Source organism: Cyprinus carpio, chromosome B22 (genome assembly GCF_018340385.1).
Source record: "Cyprinus carpio isolate SPL01 chromosome B22, ASM1834038v1, whole genome shotgun sequence".
Taxonomy (NCBI): Eukaryota; Metazoa; Chordata; class Actinopteri; order Cypriniformes; family Cyprinidae; genus Cyprinus; species Cyprinus carpio.
Genome location: NC_056618.1, coordinates 6,332,861 through 6,352,075, shown reverse-complemented (window position 1 = coordinate 6,352,075; position 19,215 = coordinate 6,332,861). Strand labels below are relative to the sequence as shown.

Genomic DNA, 19,215 nt, shown 5'->3' with positions numbered 1-19,215 from the left:
CTTGAGCATTAATTGAAATAACAATAAGTTCCATTAGCTAAGTGTCAATCAAAAGTAACTGCGATTTTGCCAACTACACTCAAAATGTAACCAACTGTACATGTTTGGAAACAAACATTTGTGCTTTTCCAAAAAAAAAAAAAAAAAAAAGTAATACAGCATCTATATGAAAAAAAAAAAACTTTCATTCTACAGATGCCATCAGTCAGATATAGTAAGATGACAAATAAACCCATCCCAGAATCCTTATCCGTGGAGCACCAGGGGAATAAAGGAATCTTTAAATAAAGATGACAAGTCCACTTTGCTCAGAAACGTTGACGGTAAAGTCTCTGGTGAACCTATGAATTATATTTGAAGACCTTTTGAAAAAAATAAATAAATAAATACAAGTACCTAAAAAACACATAAACCCAATTTCCCCATCATTCCAGTCTCCACCAATCAGATTCCGTCCTTCTGCACCTGAAACAAAGTTTGCATTCATGCTCACCACTGAGAAGTCTTCGGGGCTGCATTCGACTCCTCTGAAGTAGCAGGACAGCAGCATTTCCTTGATGTCGTGGCCTGTTCGATCGTAGAACTCGCGCATGTTGAAGGGACGGGGCTTGAAGGTAGAGAAGTCCGCCTTATCCTTCAGGGTCATCATAACGCTGTCCTCTACCAAGTGTGTATCCCGGATCTCATACCTGATAAGATAAGATGTTTTCAATCAGGAAAGCATGTTGAGTCCAGCACATTGAAAGGCAAACTCTTTAGGAAAAAAACACCATTTTATTACCATGGTAAAGCCATCATGGACAATGGACATGCACCCATGATTTCCTGACTACCCTCAACAGTCATGATTAAAGGCTAAAAAATGAAAAATTCAAAACTGCTGACAGACTTTTTCTTAAAAACTTAAAGAACTGACAGAACGTGATGTGAATCACAAAAAAAAAATATATATACAAGTTTTCCCTCTAATGCAACATATCTTAAAGTTAACAAATATACAAAATTTATATTTTATTTTTTTTATAAAGTAAGCAGCTAATTAGGCTGTAAAATGATTTCATGTCATTGTGGGTTACTGGCAAAGTACTTTAATGCTTGACAATGAATATGTTTGCATCAATAATTTAAATAATGCAAATATGAAGACGTTCAGCAAATGACTATATAAATAGCCAAATATTCATTATGAACTCATTATAACATTCTTTAAATACAATGGTAGTGTTTTAAGTAACTGACAGCACTAAAAATCACCTAATAACTTAACATCAAATCATTAAATCGTTAAAAGAATGTTTGTTAATTTGAAGAGCACTACAAATGTCATAAGAAGCAACTGTACACAGATATGTCACTTCACAGTAGAGGGCTGCATTGGGATTGTGATCCCTTGGATTGATTATATGATTATGATTATTTACTGTGGGTCTCGCGATTTGGCACGTTTAGTTCAGCTAGAAAAAAGTATGCTAAACTAAACTGAAAGCGTCTGCTCTGCTCAATACAGCCAGGGTTGTCTGCGCGACAAAACTAGCCCATGCCAGTCAAAAACAGCCCTAGGTAGCACATTGGCCATGTCCCAAATATCAAAACTTAACATCTTGCACAGTTTTCTATTAGGAATATCAAAACTTAAGTTTTCAATACACGCATTTCGGTTAAATGAAATTAATGGCAATATTTCCAACCTTTAATCCCCGGGGGGAAACACCACACCAAACAGTTTCAAGTAACATACAGAGGAAGAGGTTCGAACAAGGGACCAATCACATCGTTTTGCGGTCCCCGAGTTACTAACAAGACCATGCTGGAGGATTGATGAATAAGTTTTTTGACGCATCTACATTAGATTTTGGAGAGATTGGATTTGCACGTCGGGCTACGGCGTAGCTGGTTACAGATCAAAAATACAAAACGGGGGGGTATTTTTGCGTATATTACAATTAAAATAGTGTTTTTACATGTATTATCTTTAAATTACGGCGTGCATGCAAAACTGAATTTTTCCGACGCATGATCCTTTAGAAATCATTGCATAAATCAGTTCTTAAGTGCTTAATAAATTGCATGTACTTTTGTACACCGTTGATTTAAACAGTAATAAAAGGCAAATACAAAAGCCTGCCATAAATCACACAAACTCCAGTGCAAGTTTTTCTTTCTTTTTTTAAATAAAACTATATTGTATTCAGCAATGGATGTGTAAAATTGGATAAAAAAGTGATAGTAAAGAAAATATATTACTAGAATATACATTATTAGATTTTTTTTTTTATTTTGAATAAATGCAGGTCTTTTTAACTTTATTCATCAAATATATTAGACAGCAGAATGTTCCAACACTCATAATAAATCAGAATATTAGAATCGTCATGTGATGAGGTCACCAATGATGCTGAAACCCTTTATCACAGGAATCTTCTTTAATAAACCTAATAGAAAAACTACACATTCAAGGATGAGGAGGATAAATACGGTTTTTCAGATCTTCACTAAAAGGCTTGATGAGCAGAAGACCCCATTCAAATAACAGTTTCCAAACTTTGGTCTGTACTGCCATTATCCCACATTACGCTTTAAACAGAGTACATTGTAAAATCAGCCATGACTTTCAGTAATTAACCCCATCACAATCTAAGAGCGTGCGGTAATGGTAATAAGCGGGGATTAAGAAAAGCAGTTCCGACAACGCAGCTACTTCACACTAAAATCACGTGGCGGCTATGCCAAAAGATAGAACTGGGGTTGGATGTGCTATGAGTTACAAATCTCGTCTTGGCAACAATCACTCTCTTTAGGTAAACTGAGTCGGATGCAATATTACTTCAAAAAAGATTGGAAAAAGCGACTCGTCAGAAGCCTTATAGCCGTGACTAATAATATAATATTACATATTGCTAGTAGTATTACACAATTAGCAAAATTCTTTTTATTTTTTAGTCTCTGAAAACACATGTAAGAGAAGAAACATGGTGATTTTAGAGAGCATAACAGGTGTGAATTACGGTGATGTTTTAAGACACTTGTTCTTGCTTGTTTTCTTGTTAGTGTAAGAATGGTTTGTTTAACATTAAAATATATTAAAGTGCACATATAAATGTTCACACACCAAACTCAAATACATACGGTGGAAGGGTGTGTTCTAGCAGACCAATCACAGTGCGTTGGGGTTTCCACTGTATATTTTAATATTAACGCTGTTTCACTGTTAGTTGTTTTGTGGAGAGGGGCACGTGGGCTACGGCGTAGGTTACAGCCGTAAAGGTTTGTGTCTGAATGCATAGCTCGGAGTAGGTCCAGACGGCAGAAGTATAATCAGTCTAAGTAATATAAATTGCAAGTACCAACACGTTGATTTCCACACCGTTATTTAACAGTAATAAAGGCAAATACAAAAGCCTGCCAAATCACAAACTCCAGTGCAAGTTTCTTCTGCATTCCGTTTCTTTGTTTTCTGAATGAATACAAAAGATTTTGAAAAACAAAGAATGAAAGGATGTGCAGCACATGTGCGGCCACAACAACATGAACGAACCGTTCTGAGGTCACCAATGTTACCCTTTTATTCTTTCTTTAATAACCCTAATGCTAACATTCAAGGATGAGGAGGAAAATACTCTAAATCTTCACTAAAAGGAAGCAGCCAAAAACACTACTTGCCTATTCCCCACAAGTGGCTTATTACTACATCGTCAGCCATGACTTTCAGTAGATTAAACCTCACAATATAAGAACCGGCGAGATTTTCAATTAAGAAATTGCATTACTTTGCTGCATTATCCGAAGGGTCTTTATTAAACCTCAGCCATGACTTTCAGTTGTTAGTTTCGAATTTAGTATTTTATATTAATCTTTCAGGTAACTGACATGCAATATTACTTCCAAGATTGGAAAAAGTCATATTTTGACTAATAGTTAATATATATTGTATAGTATTACACAATTAGCAAAATTTGTTTATTTTTAGTCTCTGAAACATGTAAGAAACATGGTGTTTTAGAGAGCAAACAGGTGTGAATACGTCCGTTTGAAGGAGCTGGTTTCATTTCCGTCAGACCATCCGTGTAGCTTCGTTTTATTTTCTTTAGTCCGATCCTCTTGCTTCACAGACGAGCTGTCAGGGCAGGGTTGTCCTCTCGGCTTATGTAGACACAAAGTACCCAAGAATTCAATGGAGGGGGTAGAATTAATGGAGGTGGTGAGACAGAAGGACACACGGGCTCGAGAGAGACAGCAAAACGCAGGCATATGGAGGTGGTGAGTCTCACTCCCAGCCCATTATCCTCTTAGTCTGCGCCGCTGTCAGTTCAAGAAAGTTCTGAGTCCACACTGACCACGACAAGTGCACTTGACAGACTCCCATTGTAAGCCAAGTCTACTCACAGACCTCCCTATATACACACACGCTATAATATACGTACATACATACACACAATGTGGTAATATAGCTATATTATATTATATATATATAGGTTTATAGATATCTTTATATGGTGCGCTGTCTAATGATTACAAATTAAGTTTGCATGCCAAAATCCAAAAGGTTTTCTTTAATTATAAGTACTGTGTTTATTTATTATAGAATAAAAAAAACACACATACAGTATATATTTGAAAATTTTGTTTTATACATTGTATATATCATATTCTTATATTTTATAATTACTTTTATATTTTATATTACATATAAATATATTTAATATCTAAACGTAACATATTGTTCTTCAATATATACATGCATGTGTATACACATACATATATGAATGAGTATATATGTAGAAAGATTGTATTTTTGTTTTAAAATGTGACATTTTTTAATTGTTTTGATTATGGTGATTTTAGGTTGTTGTGATGTATTTGATATTTATTGTTGATTATATTTGATAGAATCTCTACAACAAACACTCTCATGCAGAGCTGCTGGCAGCCTGAATTAAACACACTGCAGACTGGAACATCTTGAAGTACAACACTAATATTGCCATCTGATTCAACATAGCTCTATTATTGCCCCGATTTCTTACAATTATCTCTATAAAAACTAACATTACATTAGAAAACCCATTCAGATGTTTACCTTACTTATATTTCTAACTAATTTAACATTGCTTTGTTATATCTATTAAGATGTTAACATTAATTTTGATGTCGGTTTTGTTTGTTTTAGTTGTGTTTTTTATTTTTTATGTTTTGTTTATTGTTTTGGAGTGTAGACGCATGATCACTGTTAATCATTCACAAGTCGCAGAAAAATCAAACGTCGCGAATATCTGCGGTGTGGAATGTTATCGAGCTGAATTCATCGAGCTTGAAGTAGATCTCATTAGCTGAAATTTCGTAAGTGGTTTGTTAATCTTCTCCTTCAGACTAAATCATTTTAAATCAAACCTGACAGCCATATTTTAAATCAATGTGAAACTCCATTCACATGCCATTTCACTTCACAACTACTGCACCCTAGAATTTAACAAAACAGAAAGGGGCTAGGCTTGATTTTATTCATAAATCGAAAAAGGAGTCCTACATGACATCATCTGAAAAGGAAAGTCGTTTCATATTGATGAAGAAATTAGAAAGATAAACTTTTTTTTTTTAAATAAAGGATTAAATACTTATTGTTATAAGACCAGAAACATATATTAACCAAGTAAATAGTCAATTGAGATGCTGACTATAATTATACTAATACTATTTTGCATCTTGATATTGCGGTTTAATTTTGATGACAGGATCAAAAGGGTGAAATTTTTAAAAATATCCTTTAAACATCTTTTTTTCTTTAAAATAACAGATGAAACATTCCACAATAGGACCTTGAACATATATTGTAAATAGTAAATAGTCAATTTTGCCTACATTAGTAATACTATTTTGACTTAGATCTTGATATTTCAGTTTAGCTTTGACAGCTTTCATTTTTTATATTTAAATTAACATTTAAAATAATGTATTTCTTTCTGTTTGTTAGTTTCTAGACCAAATATTAGGTTATTGGTCAGTTTTGTTTTTGACTATTAATAATACAGTTTTGACTTTTTTTTTTAATTTTCAATAATTAAAGTTTTCAATATTTATTTTGTCTTTTATGTTATTTTAATTTTTTAAAGATTAAATGTTATTTAAGATAAAATTATTTAATGGAATGTAAGATTAAAAATAAGACTAGAAATATGTATTAAGCAGATATTAGGAATGATGTTTTGAATATATTAGTTTTATGATTTACCATAAGACCAGAAACATATATTAATTTAACCAAGCAAATTGTCATTTTAATAATGTGTTTTGTCTTTTAATTTAAATTATATTTTATTAGTTTGTTTTGAATTATGTGTAATTTTTTTTTAATGAGAATAAACATAACAAGACTAGAAACATGCACTGTATAAACCAAGACTCGATCATGCGTATTTTGACTTAAGTCTGGCTATTTTCTCCTGCTATTGACTTAACGGTACATAAGACAAAAAAAAAAAAAATAAAAAAAAAAAAAACCTTTAAACCAACTTTTTGTTCTTTTTCTTTAAAATAACAGATAGAACACTCACGATAAACCAAGTAAATAGTTAATTTCATTTTGTCTTGATGTAAAAGCCAAATCATGAACAGCTCACAATATTTTCTCGTCCTCTCTCTGCTTTCAGAAAAAGTGGCAAACGGCCAGAACCAAATTGAAAACGCTCCAACTGTTCCTCGGACATGATCCTGTGAGGATTTCTTCACAAGTACTCCCAGAAACACTGTTAGCACCTCACAAAACCAGGAGGATTTATGTGATAACAGGTGCTCTGCTTCGGTTAAAGTTCATATCACTATTATTTGTGGCCATATCCTTTCTTTGCCCATCTGGCAAGCGTGGGAGTGACCACTGCTTACCGGAGAACCTGCTAGCCTCACCTTCTATATCTCGCTTTGCTAATAATAGCCACACAGAAGAACAACAGCTCTGTAAGGCTGACCACAGCGCAGGGTTAACTCAATTTAAGACCACCGGCTTCACCATCTCACCTTCGACGGGTGGATATTTTCCGACTCTAAGTAAGCCCACATAGAGATTTGGCACGGATCTGCGATCTGTGATTTATTCACCTTTAGAGAATATTGAATTTCGACCGGCGGCCTGTTACAGCTCTCTTATTAAATGCCTGCTGGGAGCAGTTCGCTTGGCGCTTGTACGAGCGAGGCCTACCTGTGAGCGTGAGTGGAACGCTATTTCTCTCTGTTAGACTGAGAATATGATTATTTACAAAGCAGGGTGACAAAGTGAGTTCCAAGCGAGACTATTTGCGTCAACATTGATAGCTTAGCATTTAGATACTGCTTGATTAGATGGTCTTAAAGTGATCCACAGAGTTCATTTCTTTATTTTCCAGTCAATTAATGAAAGAGTTAATGCTTCACTGTACTGTTATTTGAACATTATGGGACACTGGAGGCTTATTGATATGTGTATACCTAAACTGCAAATTTGAAAGATTTTTTTGAAGAGATTTTATGTTTAGTGTTTAGCCAAAGCGGGAAACCTTCATAAAAAGCTTAAAAATATCTATCTATTTATATTTATAGTAGTCCGTACACCGTAGTCCATACAACTTTTGCACTATATTTCAAGCCGTACAATTAGCAATGGACCCAAATATATGTCACTAACCTCTGAAAATTAATGATTTATCAGTTGTGAATTTGTCTTTTGTTTTTTCTCTGTTTGTGTCATTTTTGAAAAATACAGTTGAAAAAAACCATATTTGAATGTGCAAAAGTGAACGTTTGAGAGATGGAGCAAATATTGTTTAGCAATAATTTCAGTTTTCAAAGATATCATACAAATTTTTATGGTGCTTTTTTGTGATATTTATGAAGCTTGTGGAAAAATAAATAACTTTTGTCCATGCAAATCCAGGATGAATTTATGATACATTTTAAGTCAATGGTTCCAGTGTTTTTGGCACCCCATTGACTTTCAATGTAATTTCTGAAAATTATTATTATTTTTTTGGGATGTTTTTGGGACCCCACTGACTTTCAATGTAATTTCTGATTTTTTTTTTTAAATTCAAACAAGTTTTCAAAATAATAATGTTTAACAACAACAATTTCAGTCACAATATCACAATAAATCATTGTGAACTTTATATTTTATGGAAACAGACCATGCAGATTGAACATTAGAGGCAAGGAAGTCATAGAGGTTTACATCAACATGGGATTGAATAAATGATGCCAGGATGTTCATTTTGGGGTGAATTATCTTTCATATTTCTGATTTTTTTTTTTAAATACCTCATTTTGTGTTTTATTTAATGAAGGAGGTTTAACTGTTTAAATGTTTTCACAAGACGCAAAATACATAAACGAGTACATTTCGTGACATATTCAATTTGAAATGTCCATTGCGTGGCGCTACAACTCTAACGCTCCATGACGTTTTAAAATAACATAGCGTCTGCACTACAACCAAACCTACCCAATGAGCAAGAGTATGAACAAAAGCAAATGTGACATAAAACACAAATTGCAAGCATGTAGTTTTAGCTTGGTTTACAATCTTTTTTGATCTCTCAGCTCTTTCATCATGAGTCATGATTTTCACAGGATTCGTACCCAAAGATTCCTCATCCTATGTCCAATTCTGTGGCGGCTAAGCTACCGAACAAGCTTGTTATGTCCTGAAAGCAAAACATATGGAGCTGTACTCATAACTGTGTCTGAAAACAATTACAAGTGCTTGGTGTTTTACCACCTATAGTGTTAATTCCTGTTGGAAACTCCAATGATATGCACTTATTGGTAAGTATTATGCATCTTGCAAAAAAGTTCCCATAGGTACATTTTTGTCATGAGATCAGGTCGATTTTCACTGAGGAACATCTCAAATACAAAGCTGCCAACATCAACTAACTTAAAGGTAGATAGTTCACCCAAAAATTTAAACTTGTCATTTACTCAGCCTCATTTTGTTTCAAATTCCTCTGTAAGAACCTTCAGAATAAAGTCAGGAAAATAACCATAAAGTGTATTTAAGTGCTGCTCAATTTTTGAGAATATGCTTTTAAAATATGTATAGTAAATGATATCTGCAGATGCAAATGGATAGTCTTAAAAAAAAAAAGATATCTGCAGATGCAAATGGATAGTCTTAAAAAAAAAAAAAAAAACTTTAATTTGTATTTTAGAAGAAAATCTCAAATTGTATTTTAGAAGAAAATCTCAAATTTTACTACTGAAAAAACAATGGTTTTGTCTGCAGTCACAAATGATGCCAACAGGAAGCAGATGCCGCCAGGAACTCCACCAACTGAGTTAGGATGTTTCTGTATCTACTCCCTCTGCGGTTGCTCTGTGTGTGTGTATGTATGTGTGTGCAAAGTTTTAATATTGCCCTGCCAGAACTCCCTAAAGTAATCAGTGTGAAGCTCGGTAAGTGGGGTTGGGAAAGGAGCAATTGGATTATAGGCCATAAGCACTTTAATTTTCCAAAGATGGAATAACAAATGACAGAGCATCTGCCTCGTTGCTCTCTCAGCACAGAAATAATGGTGGTTTTCCTCAAACAGCCTTCTCAGATTACAGGAGAGGTGACGCAGCTTGATTAAACGTCACGCTGCAACAAATGCACCGTTATTGCGCATTAACTCTGAGAATGAACTGTTTGGGAAGTCTCAAAAGTCTTCCAAGAGATTTAAAGTAAGCAGAGCGGGGTCCCTTGCAATGTTGTTATTCTGGAAGCAAACAACTTGTTTTAAATAAAGCAGAGAAGGGATTTCTCCCATAATGCAGTTTGGCTGTGCATTAGCGTGGTAAACACATGCAGCGCATTAAACTCTGTATATTAAAGTGCAATCTGAGCAAACAAATGTACATAATTAGGATCTGCATTTACATAAAAGCCATTTTGAAACCTTAATTTCCATGCAAGTCCTGGATGATTTATACATATGATTTTTCCCCCTCCAAACAGACCCTATTAACCGCTTTTCCACTGTCGGGCCAGTGCGAGCCTGTGCTTTAAATGGGCCGGGTGGGGCTAATAGACTCAGACCTGTAGCACATGATGTGTATCCACTGTCGGGCCAAAAGCTCTGCTGGACTTCACTAAAACTTCCCTTTACATGCCTCTCAGGAACAACGTCACGCAACCCCATAATTTAACCAACAAAGAGAAGTTATCAGAAAACTAATAAGAAATAAGTCAATGGAACTAGCGTGATCACAAAACAAACATGATAAAAGCGGCCATTTGTTTGCATGTTTTGTTAAAGATTTAATCCAAAAGATTGGAACTAGCGTGATCACAAAACAAACATGATAAAAGCGGCCATTTGTTTGCATGTTTTTATATATATATATATATTTTTTTTTTTTTCATCAAAAATATGACCCGAGTAGCAGAGGGAGCCATTATATTTATGACTTATGCAGAGCTAAACTCTCAAGAGTAGCAGAGGGAGCCATTATATTTATGACTTATGCAGAGCTAAACTCTCAAAACTAGACTTATGGCAGATAAAATAAAAACGCGATTGTGGCTAGTGTGCATAGTCTTTGCATCGCTCATATTTTTCTGCCTTGTTTTTTTAATCCACATTCTTTATTTTGCTGTCTGAAACAAGTTTTTGAGCTAAAAATAGCCCCTCCAAAACGCTGTCTGAAAGTAAGTTTCGAGCTCAAATTACTAGCCTCCAAAACACAACCGGGTTAGTTTCTATGTGAATTTATGAGGGATTGTTAAACATGAAGATTTTTTAATTTTGTTGTTTAAGAAACTGTCTGATTACAAACATTTATTCAAATTCTTTCTCAGTTTGGTTTGGAAAATTCTTTTTTTTAGTTAATGAATTAAGTTTTTTGGGTGAACTGTCCCTTTAACTGTTCTTACCCTCTGAAACCATACATTCTGTCAACAAACAAGCCTTTTATTTACAAGTCCATCCTGTTCTGCGCTTCCACCTGCTTTGTTAAACTCTTTCAACAATAATGTTACCATTTCCAAGCTGTGAAGTGGCACAAAGAATGACGGAAGCATTTCCCAGACGCAAAGGCGCGAAATGACAGAGAGCCGGTGAGCACAGCGGGGCCTGTATATCAACACAGAACCGGCGCGGTTTCACAAACAGTGCTAATTACATGGGGATAAATCCTTGTTTATCACATGGCTTATGAGACACAAGTTAATTGCTTCCGCTTGTCAGCCCTCCAATCCGTTTGAAGATCCCTCGGCTCCCGGTCGCTATGCCTCGTGTCTTACCGCAGCAGCAACACGCATGGCAACAGGAAGTTACATTGCGGAGAATTGTGTCAGTTGTTTGCGAACAAGCGGAATGAACATCTGAAATGCCAGGAGTCTGCAACCAATCAGAACAGAGGTATGTGCATATTTAAAATAATATTAAAAGAAATGCTGACTATTTACATTCTAAGAAAAATATATATTTCTGCACAATGTAGTAAGTGCGCAGCATCCATATTTTCAATGAGGTTGCCAAAAAAATGCCATAAAACAATGTCTTAAATGTAAAAAATGAAGTATACTAAAGAACATCCCACAACACAATGATCTAAACATGACATCCCATTTACAGTGTGACAAACAAATTGGAAGTAACCGGAATCACAGTTTGCATCATCATCTTGCCTTATTTTGCAAAAATGACAATTAAAATTTGCTAAATAAAACGGCAGAATAAACATTGATGAAGTGATATCAATATCTACAACACATTTAACTTACTTAATGCAATGCACTTTTTAGTTATTTAATGTGAGTTAAATATTTAATGTGATATAATGGAGGGCGGGACTTGATTTGGGATCTGGAATTTGATTGGATCATGAAAAGTGGCTGTTGATATTACTGGTTAATATCATTTGTCCTACCTACATGGCCTTGATTTTATGTTAAATATATTAGACGGCAAAGAAATTGTATACAACAGCAAACTTTTTTCAGCAAACTTTTGATCACCAAGACATGAAGAACAATAACTATATTAGTGTCTATAGCGTCGATAATGTTTTGCTTATTATTAGTGCACGTTGCCATTATGATGCTTGCCCCTTTAAATGCTCCAGCTCTTTAAAAGCAGGAAAATTTTTGATTGGCTGTCAGTATTTTTATTGTGGAACAGCTGAAAGTCATTCTAATGATATCGTTAATCTGTGCAGTTATCATTATAGCTGTGGTGTGACTTTGCTATGCTTTGGAGCGATTATTAAAACGACATCTTTATCGTTATCATTATAGTTTTTATCCTTGGTGTGAACGAGCTTTTAGAAATTTGCATATCAAATACAACACAGTAAGCTTTATGGGGTTAAGTAAATAGATTCAATTGTATATGAATACAATCTTTAAAATATTCGCAGCTCAATTCATCAACAGAGCCAGAAAAAAAAAACAGGTTTGGTATGTTAAAAACAATGAGGCCACATGTTGACGAGAACATTTCAGGCTATGTTCTGGAAAGCCCCCAGCTGTGTGTAATCGAGAACATGCTGACGGGTCGCGCTAGCGATTCTTGTGCTGGAAAATTGAGATTGTTCTAGTGACATTCTAATATGTTGTGCAGCGGTTCTCTCTTACTGAGCCTCAGGCAAAACAGAACACTGGATCGATAGGCCAAAAATATCCCGTCAGCGCAGTACGGGGAATTGCTTTTTTCCCTGGTGAAGTCGAATTATGTGCATAGATGTGTTTGTGGGAATGTGTTCAGGTGAATGTGTTCACGTCACACAGATCTTTGGCCACACTGATTCACAGCTGCAAAGTCATTCTGTCACAGCTCGGACTGATGGAGGGAATCGAACGGTGTCCTGCTGTTGTCCATCAGTTCTTAGACCTGCACCGAAAAACAACTGAGAAACGCATGTTGATGGTATGAAACACTTTCAAACACTTCACATCTCTTTTCTCTAGGGGTCTTTTTAACCAAATCACAAAAAAATATTACATTAGATGCTGCCAAATCAATAGTTGTGTCACATCACGCATCGTTGATACATATTATTCGTAGGATTACTTTCCCAATAAGATTCTCAGCAGAAGAAACTGTTGCTCTTTCATGCCAATAATTGAGCTGAAAGAGAAAACTGACTTCTTTCTTGCATCCCTCGTGGCGGCGCTGACAACACACTTGAGTTGAATTACAAATTCTATTCTAATACATTTCAAAACCAAACATCACGCGCATTTGAGCTAGCGTAGCTAAAAGCATTCACGCTCACGTACATACATAGGAAATGTTTGAGGTCTTAGAGACCACAGAAAGTCTCTGAAGCTTGAACATGCAATCTGTCCACTTTCTGACTCTACACACTCTAGTCATTTCATATTTTCTCTTTGCCTTTTATTCTCTGAACTTTTCAATTTTCAGAGCCGCTCCTTGAAGGCCGCCAGCATTATTCATTCACCTGTTAAATACTCCAATTGGCCCAGTGGAAAGAATAGAACTGATTCAGCAAAGAAACAGGCAGAAATTAACTCAGGTGTTAGTTGACTGTTTGTCAGCAAACAAATAAATAAATCAACCGAACGCTCCAGGTGTTTAACCTCAACACAAAGACATGTCTGAAATAGAGACAAAATCTGAAAGAAACGCAGCTCATTTCACAGAGATCCAACGATCTTTGAAGATGAGCGAGGCTCTTTAAAAGATCCTAACATGAGATGAGAAGAGAACTGATGAGAAGGAGATGATCTGAAATGTCACTCACTGACATCCAGACACTATCAGGTCACGTCATCTGTAATACTGCACTGCACAGTAAAGAGATTGTACAACTCCTCCTGTTTTTTTTTTTTTTTTTTTTTTTTTTTTTTAAAAGTACTATGTAGTATATTAGGGCTGCACGATTATGACAAAAATCAGAACTGTCGATTGTTCCCTTGAAATTGTAATTGCGATTTTTAATTACAATTATCACAATTTACACTGAATGATGTTTATACCATTGTTTGATGCAACTGCATGCTGTATTTTTATATGAAAATAAACAAGCTGCCAAATATCAACTTTGGAAAATCAGATTGGTTTCTTCTTTCAATTATAAAAAAAGTAAAAATATGAATGGTATTATGGTGTTATACTAAAACTAAAATTAAAACAATGGGAAAAACCCTTAAGATAACATCTTAAGTTAAGCACACGAATAAAATAAGTGGACTTTGAATGATTAATTGCCGCCTTGGACGATTACGTAATTGTGGCATCTATAATTGTAATTGCGATTAGAAATTCGATTAATTGTGCAGCCCTATAGTATATAATGACAAATGTATCAGAATTTCTGCAATTAGAAGATAATCACAGTAATCACATGACCTCACATTACACTGCACCGCTTAATAAATCCAGCATCACTGCTACTAGTACTTGCACTTACAGCTGCGTTTTTTCAAAAATTATTTCATCAAATGGATAATAAGAGGGGGAAAAACCACCATATCTTTAGGACTTATTAGGATTATGATTTTTCGATGAAGGACAGTAAGCAACCAAGAAAAATACCCTAGCAACATGCTAAAACCACTCAGAAACCTTCAGCAACTTATCAGAACAAGCACATTTTCTTCAAAAAATTTCTACTCTAGTTTTTCATTTAACATTTAGTGTTGTCAGTCTTTTTATATAACTGAAAAAAGATATTTGTCATTCTAATCAAATAATAAGTCAAGAAATAGATCTGAAACTAAAGAAGTACTTAATTTTTCGTTGCACACACTCACACAATTCCTATTAAAACTGTATATGGGATCATTAACATATAATGCTGCTCTGATGTGACAGACTAAAGCGCAGTGGACTGAGGGCATATTAAATTTAAGAGCATCACTTTTGCATTGCTTATGAATGTGAAGTGATCGTCAGTGAAGCTTCTTTAATAGACTCAATAGAGCCGTGATGACATCTGCTAATGAATACAAGAGAGTATAAAGCAGGAAAGTCACACCACGTAGTATCAGCCTGAGCTGTCACTGCATCTTACTCAAGGACACATCATGAGTAGTGTACGATCTTCAAACAATAACATGAATATTGCAAATTCCTAAGCTGGTTGCATCCCAATTTGCACACTTAACTACACTTTGAACGAAAATGCATGCTTTACAAGGAAGCACAAGTACTGCAATGGCATTACATCATTATGATCATATACTTCACATTCCTCACCAATGTACTGCAACTTCAACTCTTTTACACAACACAACTTTTCGAAATCTGGAAGATATCGTCTCCACGTAAAATGCAAAAAAAAAAAAATCTAATTTGTGGAAATGGAGACATCATGTGGATGTGTATTACTGTACGTGTTCGTTCTGTAGATATGTGTGCAGGTGCGTAGTGTTTCTTTACAAAATGACGTTGCCAACTACTGTTCTGCCATTATTATTTCAGTGTTTTTAGTTGTTTTCGCGGATCCATGTAAACAGGGATGATTTTGACAATGTTGTTGTTTTGTATTTAGTACATCATTGTCGTGTAAACAGTAACACTTTAGTATAGGGGCCAATTCTCACTATTAACTAGTTGCTTTTTAGTATGTTTATTATTAACATACTGGCTTTTTCTTAGTGCTTATAAAGCACATGACCACTTTGCATGACCATATTCTACATCCCTAATCCTACCCAATACCTAAACTTAATAACTACCTTATTAATCATTAATAAGCAGCAAATCAGTAGTTTATTAAGGCAAGAGTCGTAGTTAATGGTTTGTTAATAGCGAGAACTGTGACAGTGTAAACGTACCCTCAGAAATCAAGGTTCTTTACTGGCATCAGTGGTTTCATGAAGAACCTATGACATCCATGAAATCTTTCCATTCTTTTCCAAATTTAAAATGGTCTTCACTTAGTGTGTAAAAAGGTCCTTTGGGGAACCCAAAAGGGTTCTTCTATGGCAGGGCTTGGCAACTTCGGTTCTAGAGGGTCACTGTCTTGCAGAGTTTAGCTCCAACCCTAATCAAACACACCTGCATGTAGCTTTCTAGTGATCTTGAAGACATTGATTAGCTTGTTCATGTGTGTTTGATTAGGTGTGTTTGATTAGGGTTGGAGCTAAACACTGCAGGACACTCTCCAGGACTGAAGTTAATTGCCTAGCCCTGTTCTATAGCATCAATGCAGAACACCTTTTTAGGACCCTAGGTTTTTAAGAGGATTGTAAGTAATATTAGCGACTTTCGCTAAGTAATATTAGCGACTGAGGTGCCCTTGAGCAAGGCACTGAACCCCCAACTGCTCCCCGGGTGCCGCAGCATAAATGGCTGCCCACTGCTCCGGGTGTGTGTTCACGGTGTGTGTGTGTGTTCACTGCTGTGTGTGTGCACTTTGGATGGGTTAAATGCAGAGCACGAATTCTGAGTATGGGTCACAATACTTGGCTGTATGTCACGTCACTTTAGCCCAAAAATGTACATTTTTTAAAATCCAGCAAAAGTACACTAAATATTGTATTTGACCTACTATGATTTGGATTGCATTTACTCTAATCTTGTATTTTATTCATGAAAGATAGTATGCAAATTGGTTATCTGTTTGGCCATTGAGTAACACAGTTGGCTGTGTTTGCAAGTGAGGAGTTAGTAGTAGTGGAAACTTTGCATATACTCTTCCAGTTCCCATGGCGATTGGGTTCCAGTTGGTTGCTATGTGCTATCTGTAGTCACGTTTCCTTAGCGATGCCTTTATAGAGGAAATTATGTGAATGACAGACTGATGTACTTTTAACTAAAAGTTGTTCTTTGCCTTATAAGTTACTCATTGAACATTGTAATTATTTCCGGATAGAAAAATAACATATCTAAAATGTTTAAATGGGGAGTAAGTGGAGACTTTGTCCTCTTCCTTTTAGATGTTTCTTCTAAGAAAAAGATCTCAATGTTTCTCCACAAGACACCAAAATCTGCACTACTCATTTCAGACCCTTAAATGCTTATAATAACAAACCAAAACGTCAAAGAACAGGCATGTAGCTTCAATCTGGAACTGACATGAGCTGTTAAGAATAAACAGCACACCAGAAAGCCTTTAAATGCAATATGCGTCCAAAAAGTAATCCAGCAAAGCAAATATTAGTTGAGGGTGACTTTTCAACGAAAATTTAAACCCGGCATCAATTATTCATTCCTGCCAAATGTGTTGTTATTGAAAAGCATTGAGACAGATTGTACTGCCAATAGAGACACTGATGTGTTCAATGAGTTCTGGAGCGGCTCCGACCACAGAGTGACGATCACAGTTCTGAGAGAAGACTCCAAACTCAGAGCAGAACTTCTGCTTCTCTAATGGCTGCGCTTTCGCCACAAGCACAACACATGGTGTTATCAGTTACATCGAATCAATGATGATTCACTTCAGTCCTCACCAGGGCTTTCAACACCTGAGGGGATGAAATCATTTTTCATTTACCGACAGGCAAGTCAACGCTCTAACTCTCCTCTCGTTTTCAATGAGGCAGAATGTTTACAGCTTACGTTTTCAACTCCCATCAAAACTTAAATACAGATTCGGATTGAATTACAAGGAGTGTCTGATGACCGTCAAATTCTGACAAACAACAGTCAGACTTGAGTATCATACAGACATAAACCTTGAGATAAAACAGATGTAATTTACCTCTGTGTCAACAACCAAAGATAATTTCTGTTTCATGTGTTTACCAAAAGAACGCTTTAAAAACAATCTGTAATATAAAATTTTGTAATACTCAAAATATAAGATTTAAACAAATGAATCTTTCACAATGCCATCAACCTCATAAATTAACTTAAAAAACAGCTCAAATATGGAAGGACACAAATGTAAACAAGAGTAAATAAAAAGCTAAATAATTTCTTTCTCAGACAGTTTCGAAACAATCTTTATGAAAATTAATAAAACTACAAAGCTAATTCACAAATATAAAATATATGCTTCCCTAAATGTTGTGTAATGGTAAAGTGTGTATAATAATTCTGAATATATGTGTATATATTATTTCAAATTATAACCTTTAGCATATCCAAACAATTGTAATCAAGTCTTTGAGCATACAGTATCTTGGTCTTTATAAAACCAAAAAAATAAAATATATGTATATATTATTTCAAATTATAACCTTTAACATATAGACTTTGAGCATACAGTATCTTGGTCTTTATAAAACCAAAAAAATAAAAATTAGAATTTTTTTTTCAAAAGGAACCGCTGTTAGTAAAAAAAATTTACATGTTCCTTGAATTGAATTTTAAAATGTTAATTATTTAGTAATTAAAGTTAAGGAGTTCTAGCGGTCACAGTTTTAGCATCACATAAAAAAAAATGGCGATCAACCATTAAATGTGGACAGTGATTTTCTGTTGAAAGTCACCTTTCATTAAAACCAAGTAATGTTGCTTGGTGCTCATTGTGAATTCCTTTAAAGACATAAAAAAGAAATAATAATTAAGAAGAAGAAGAATATAATGTAGTCGTTAAGTAGCCTATTGTCCCGCCATCAACAGATCCAATTTGGCGTCAGGAGTGTAAACGAACAATTTCTAAACAGAGCCAAAATACAAACAACTCTGAGTAAAATGTAGCCTAGTTCTAGTCTAGTAACACGTTTGTCCTGTTCTTAAAAAAAAAGTTGTCACTGTCCTTTTCATTTTAAAATGTGTTTGAGAGGTTTGCACCCAACTCACCTGCCGTTTAACAGCGCGAGCAGCTCGCCCGCGTGGTACAGGTCGTTGCGCGTCACGCGGCTGAAGCGGAAAGCGTTCAGGTTGCAGAAGGTAATGGCAGGAAACGCCATCATTGGTGCGGTGACCTCGTCCAGGCTGGTGACATGGGGGTACTGAAAATAAAACTTGACGCGGTCCGCGCAAACAAGCACCAGGAACGAAAACGAACCCATGAAAAACATGACCCAGATGCATCGCTTGATGCACTGGCGTTCATAACTGAACATGTGTGAGATGCCATGGAGCGTGGACCTGCTGGCGAAAACTTCAATGGGCGCGGGCCGATCACAGTCCAGATTATCTTCAGACTCGTTTTTAATATCCATGGTTCTTTGAGTTCAAATGCTCTTTGAATTAAGCTGAAGCAGATATTTAGAAGACTGAAAGAACTTCACGCCCTTAGATGGTCAGCTGGTCTTTATGAGGAGGTGCATAGATGGACCTACTGACACGGTGTGGACACTAGAAAGCAGTTACAACAATTCATGCAACATCTTCTAGACGGTGTTCCTGC

General features: G+C 35.5%; 1 protein-coding gene across 1 annotated transcript in view; it reads right to left on the bottom strand.

Annotated features, from left to right (window-relative positions):
- LOC109056912 (acid-sensing ion channel 1B) overlaps nucleotides 1–19,215 on the bottom strand; it is a 144,973-nt gene extending 125,758 nt beyond the window's left edge. Inside the window, exons 1-2 of the mRNA XM_042750003.1 lie at nucleotides 18,663–19,215; nucleotides 494–689 (exon numbers count right to left, since the gene is read on the bottom strand). Of these exons, the coding sequence (XP_042605937.1) occupies nucleotides 494–689; nucleotides 18,663–19,027 (561 nt within the window). The 5' untranslated portion in view covers nucleotides 19,028–19,215. The remainder of the gene's footprint in view (nucleotides 1–493; nucleotides 690–18,662) is intronic.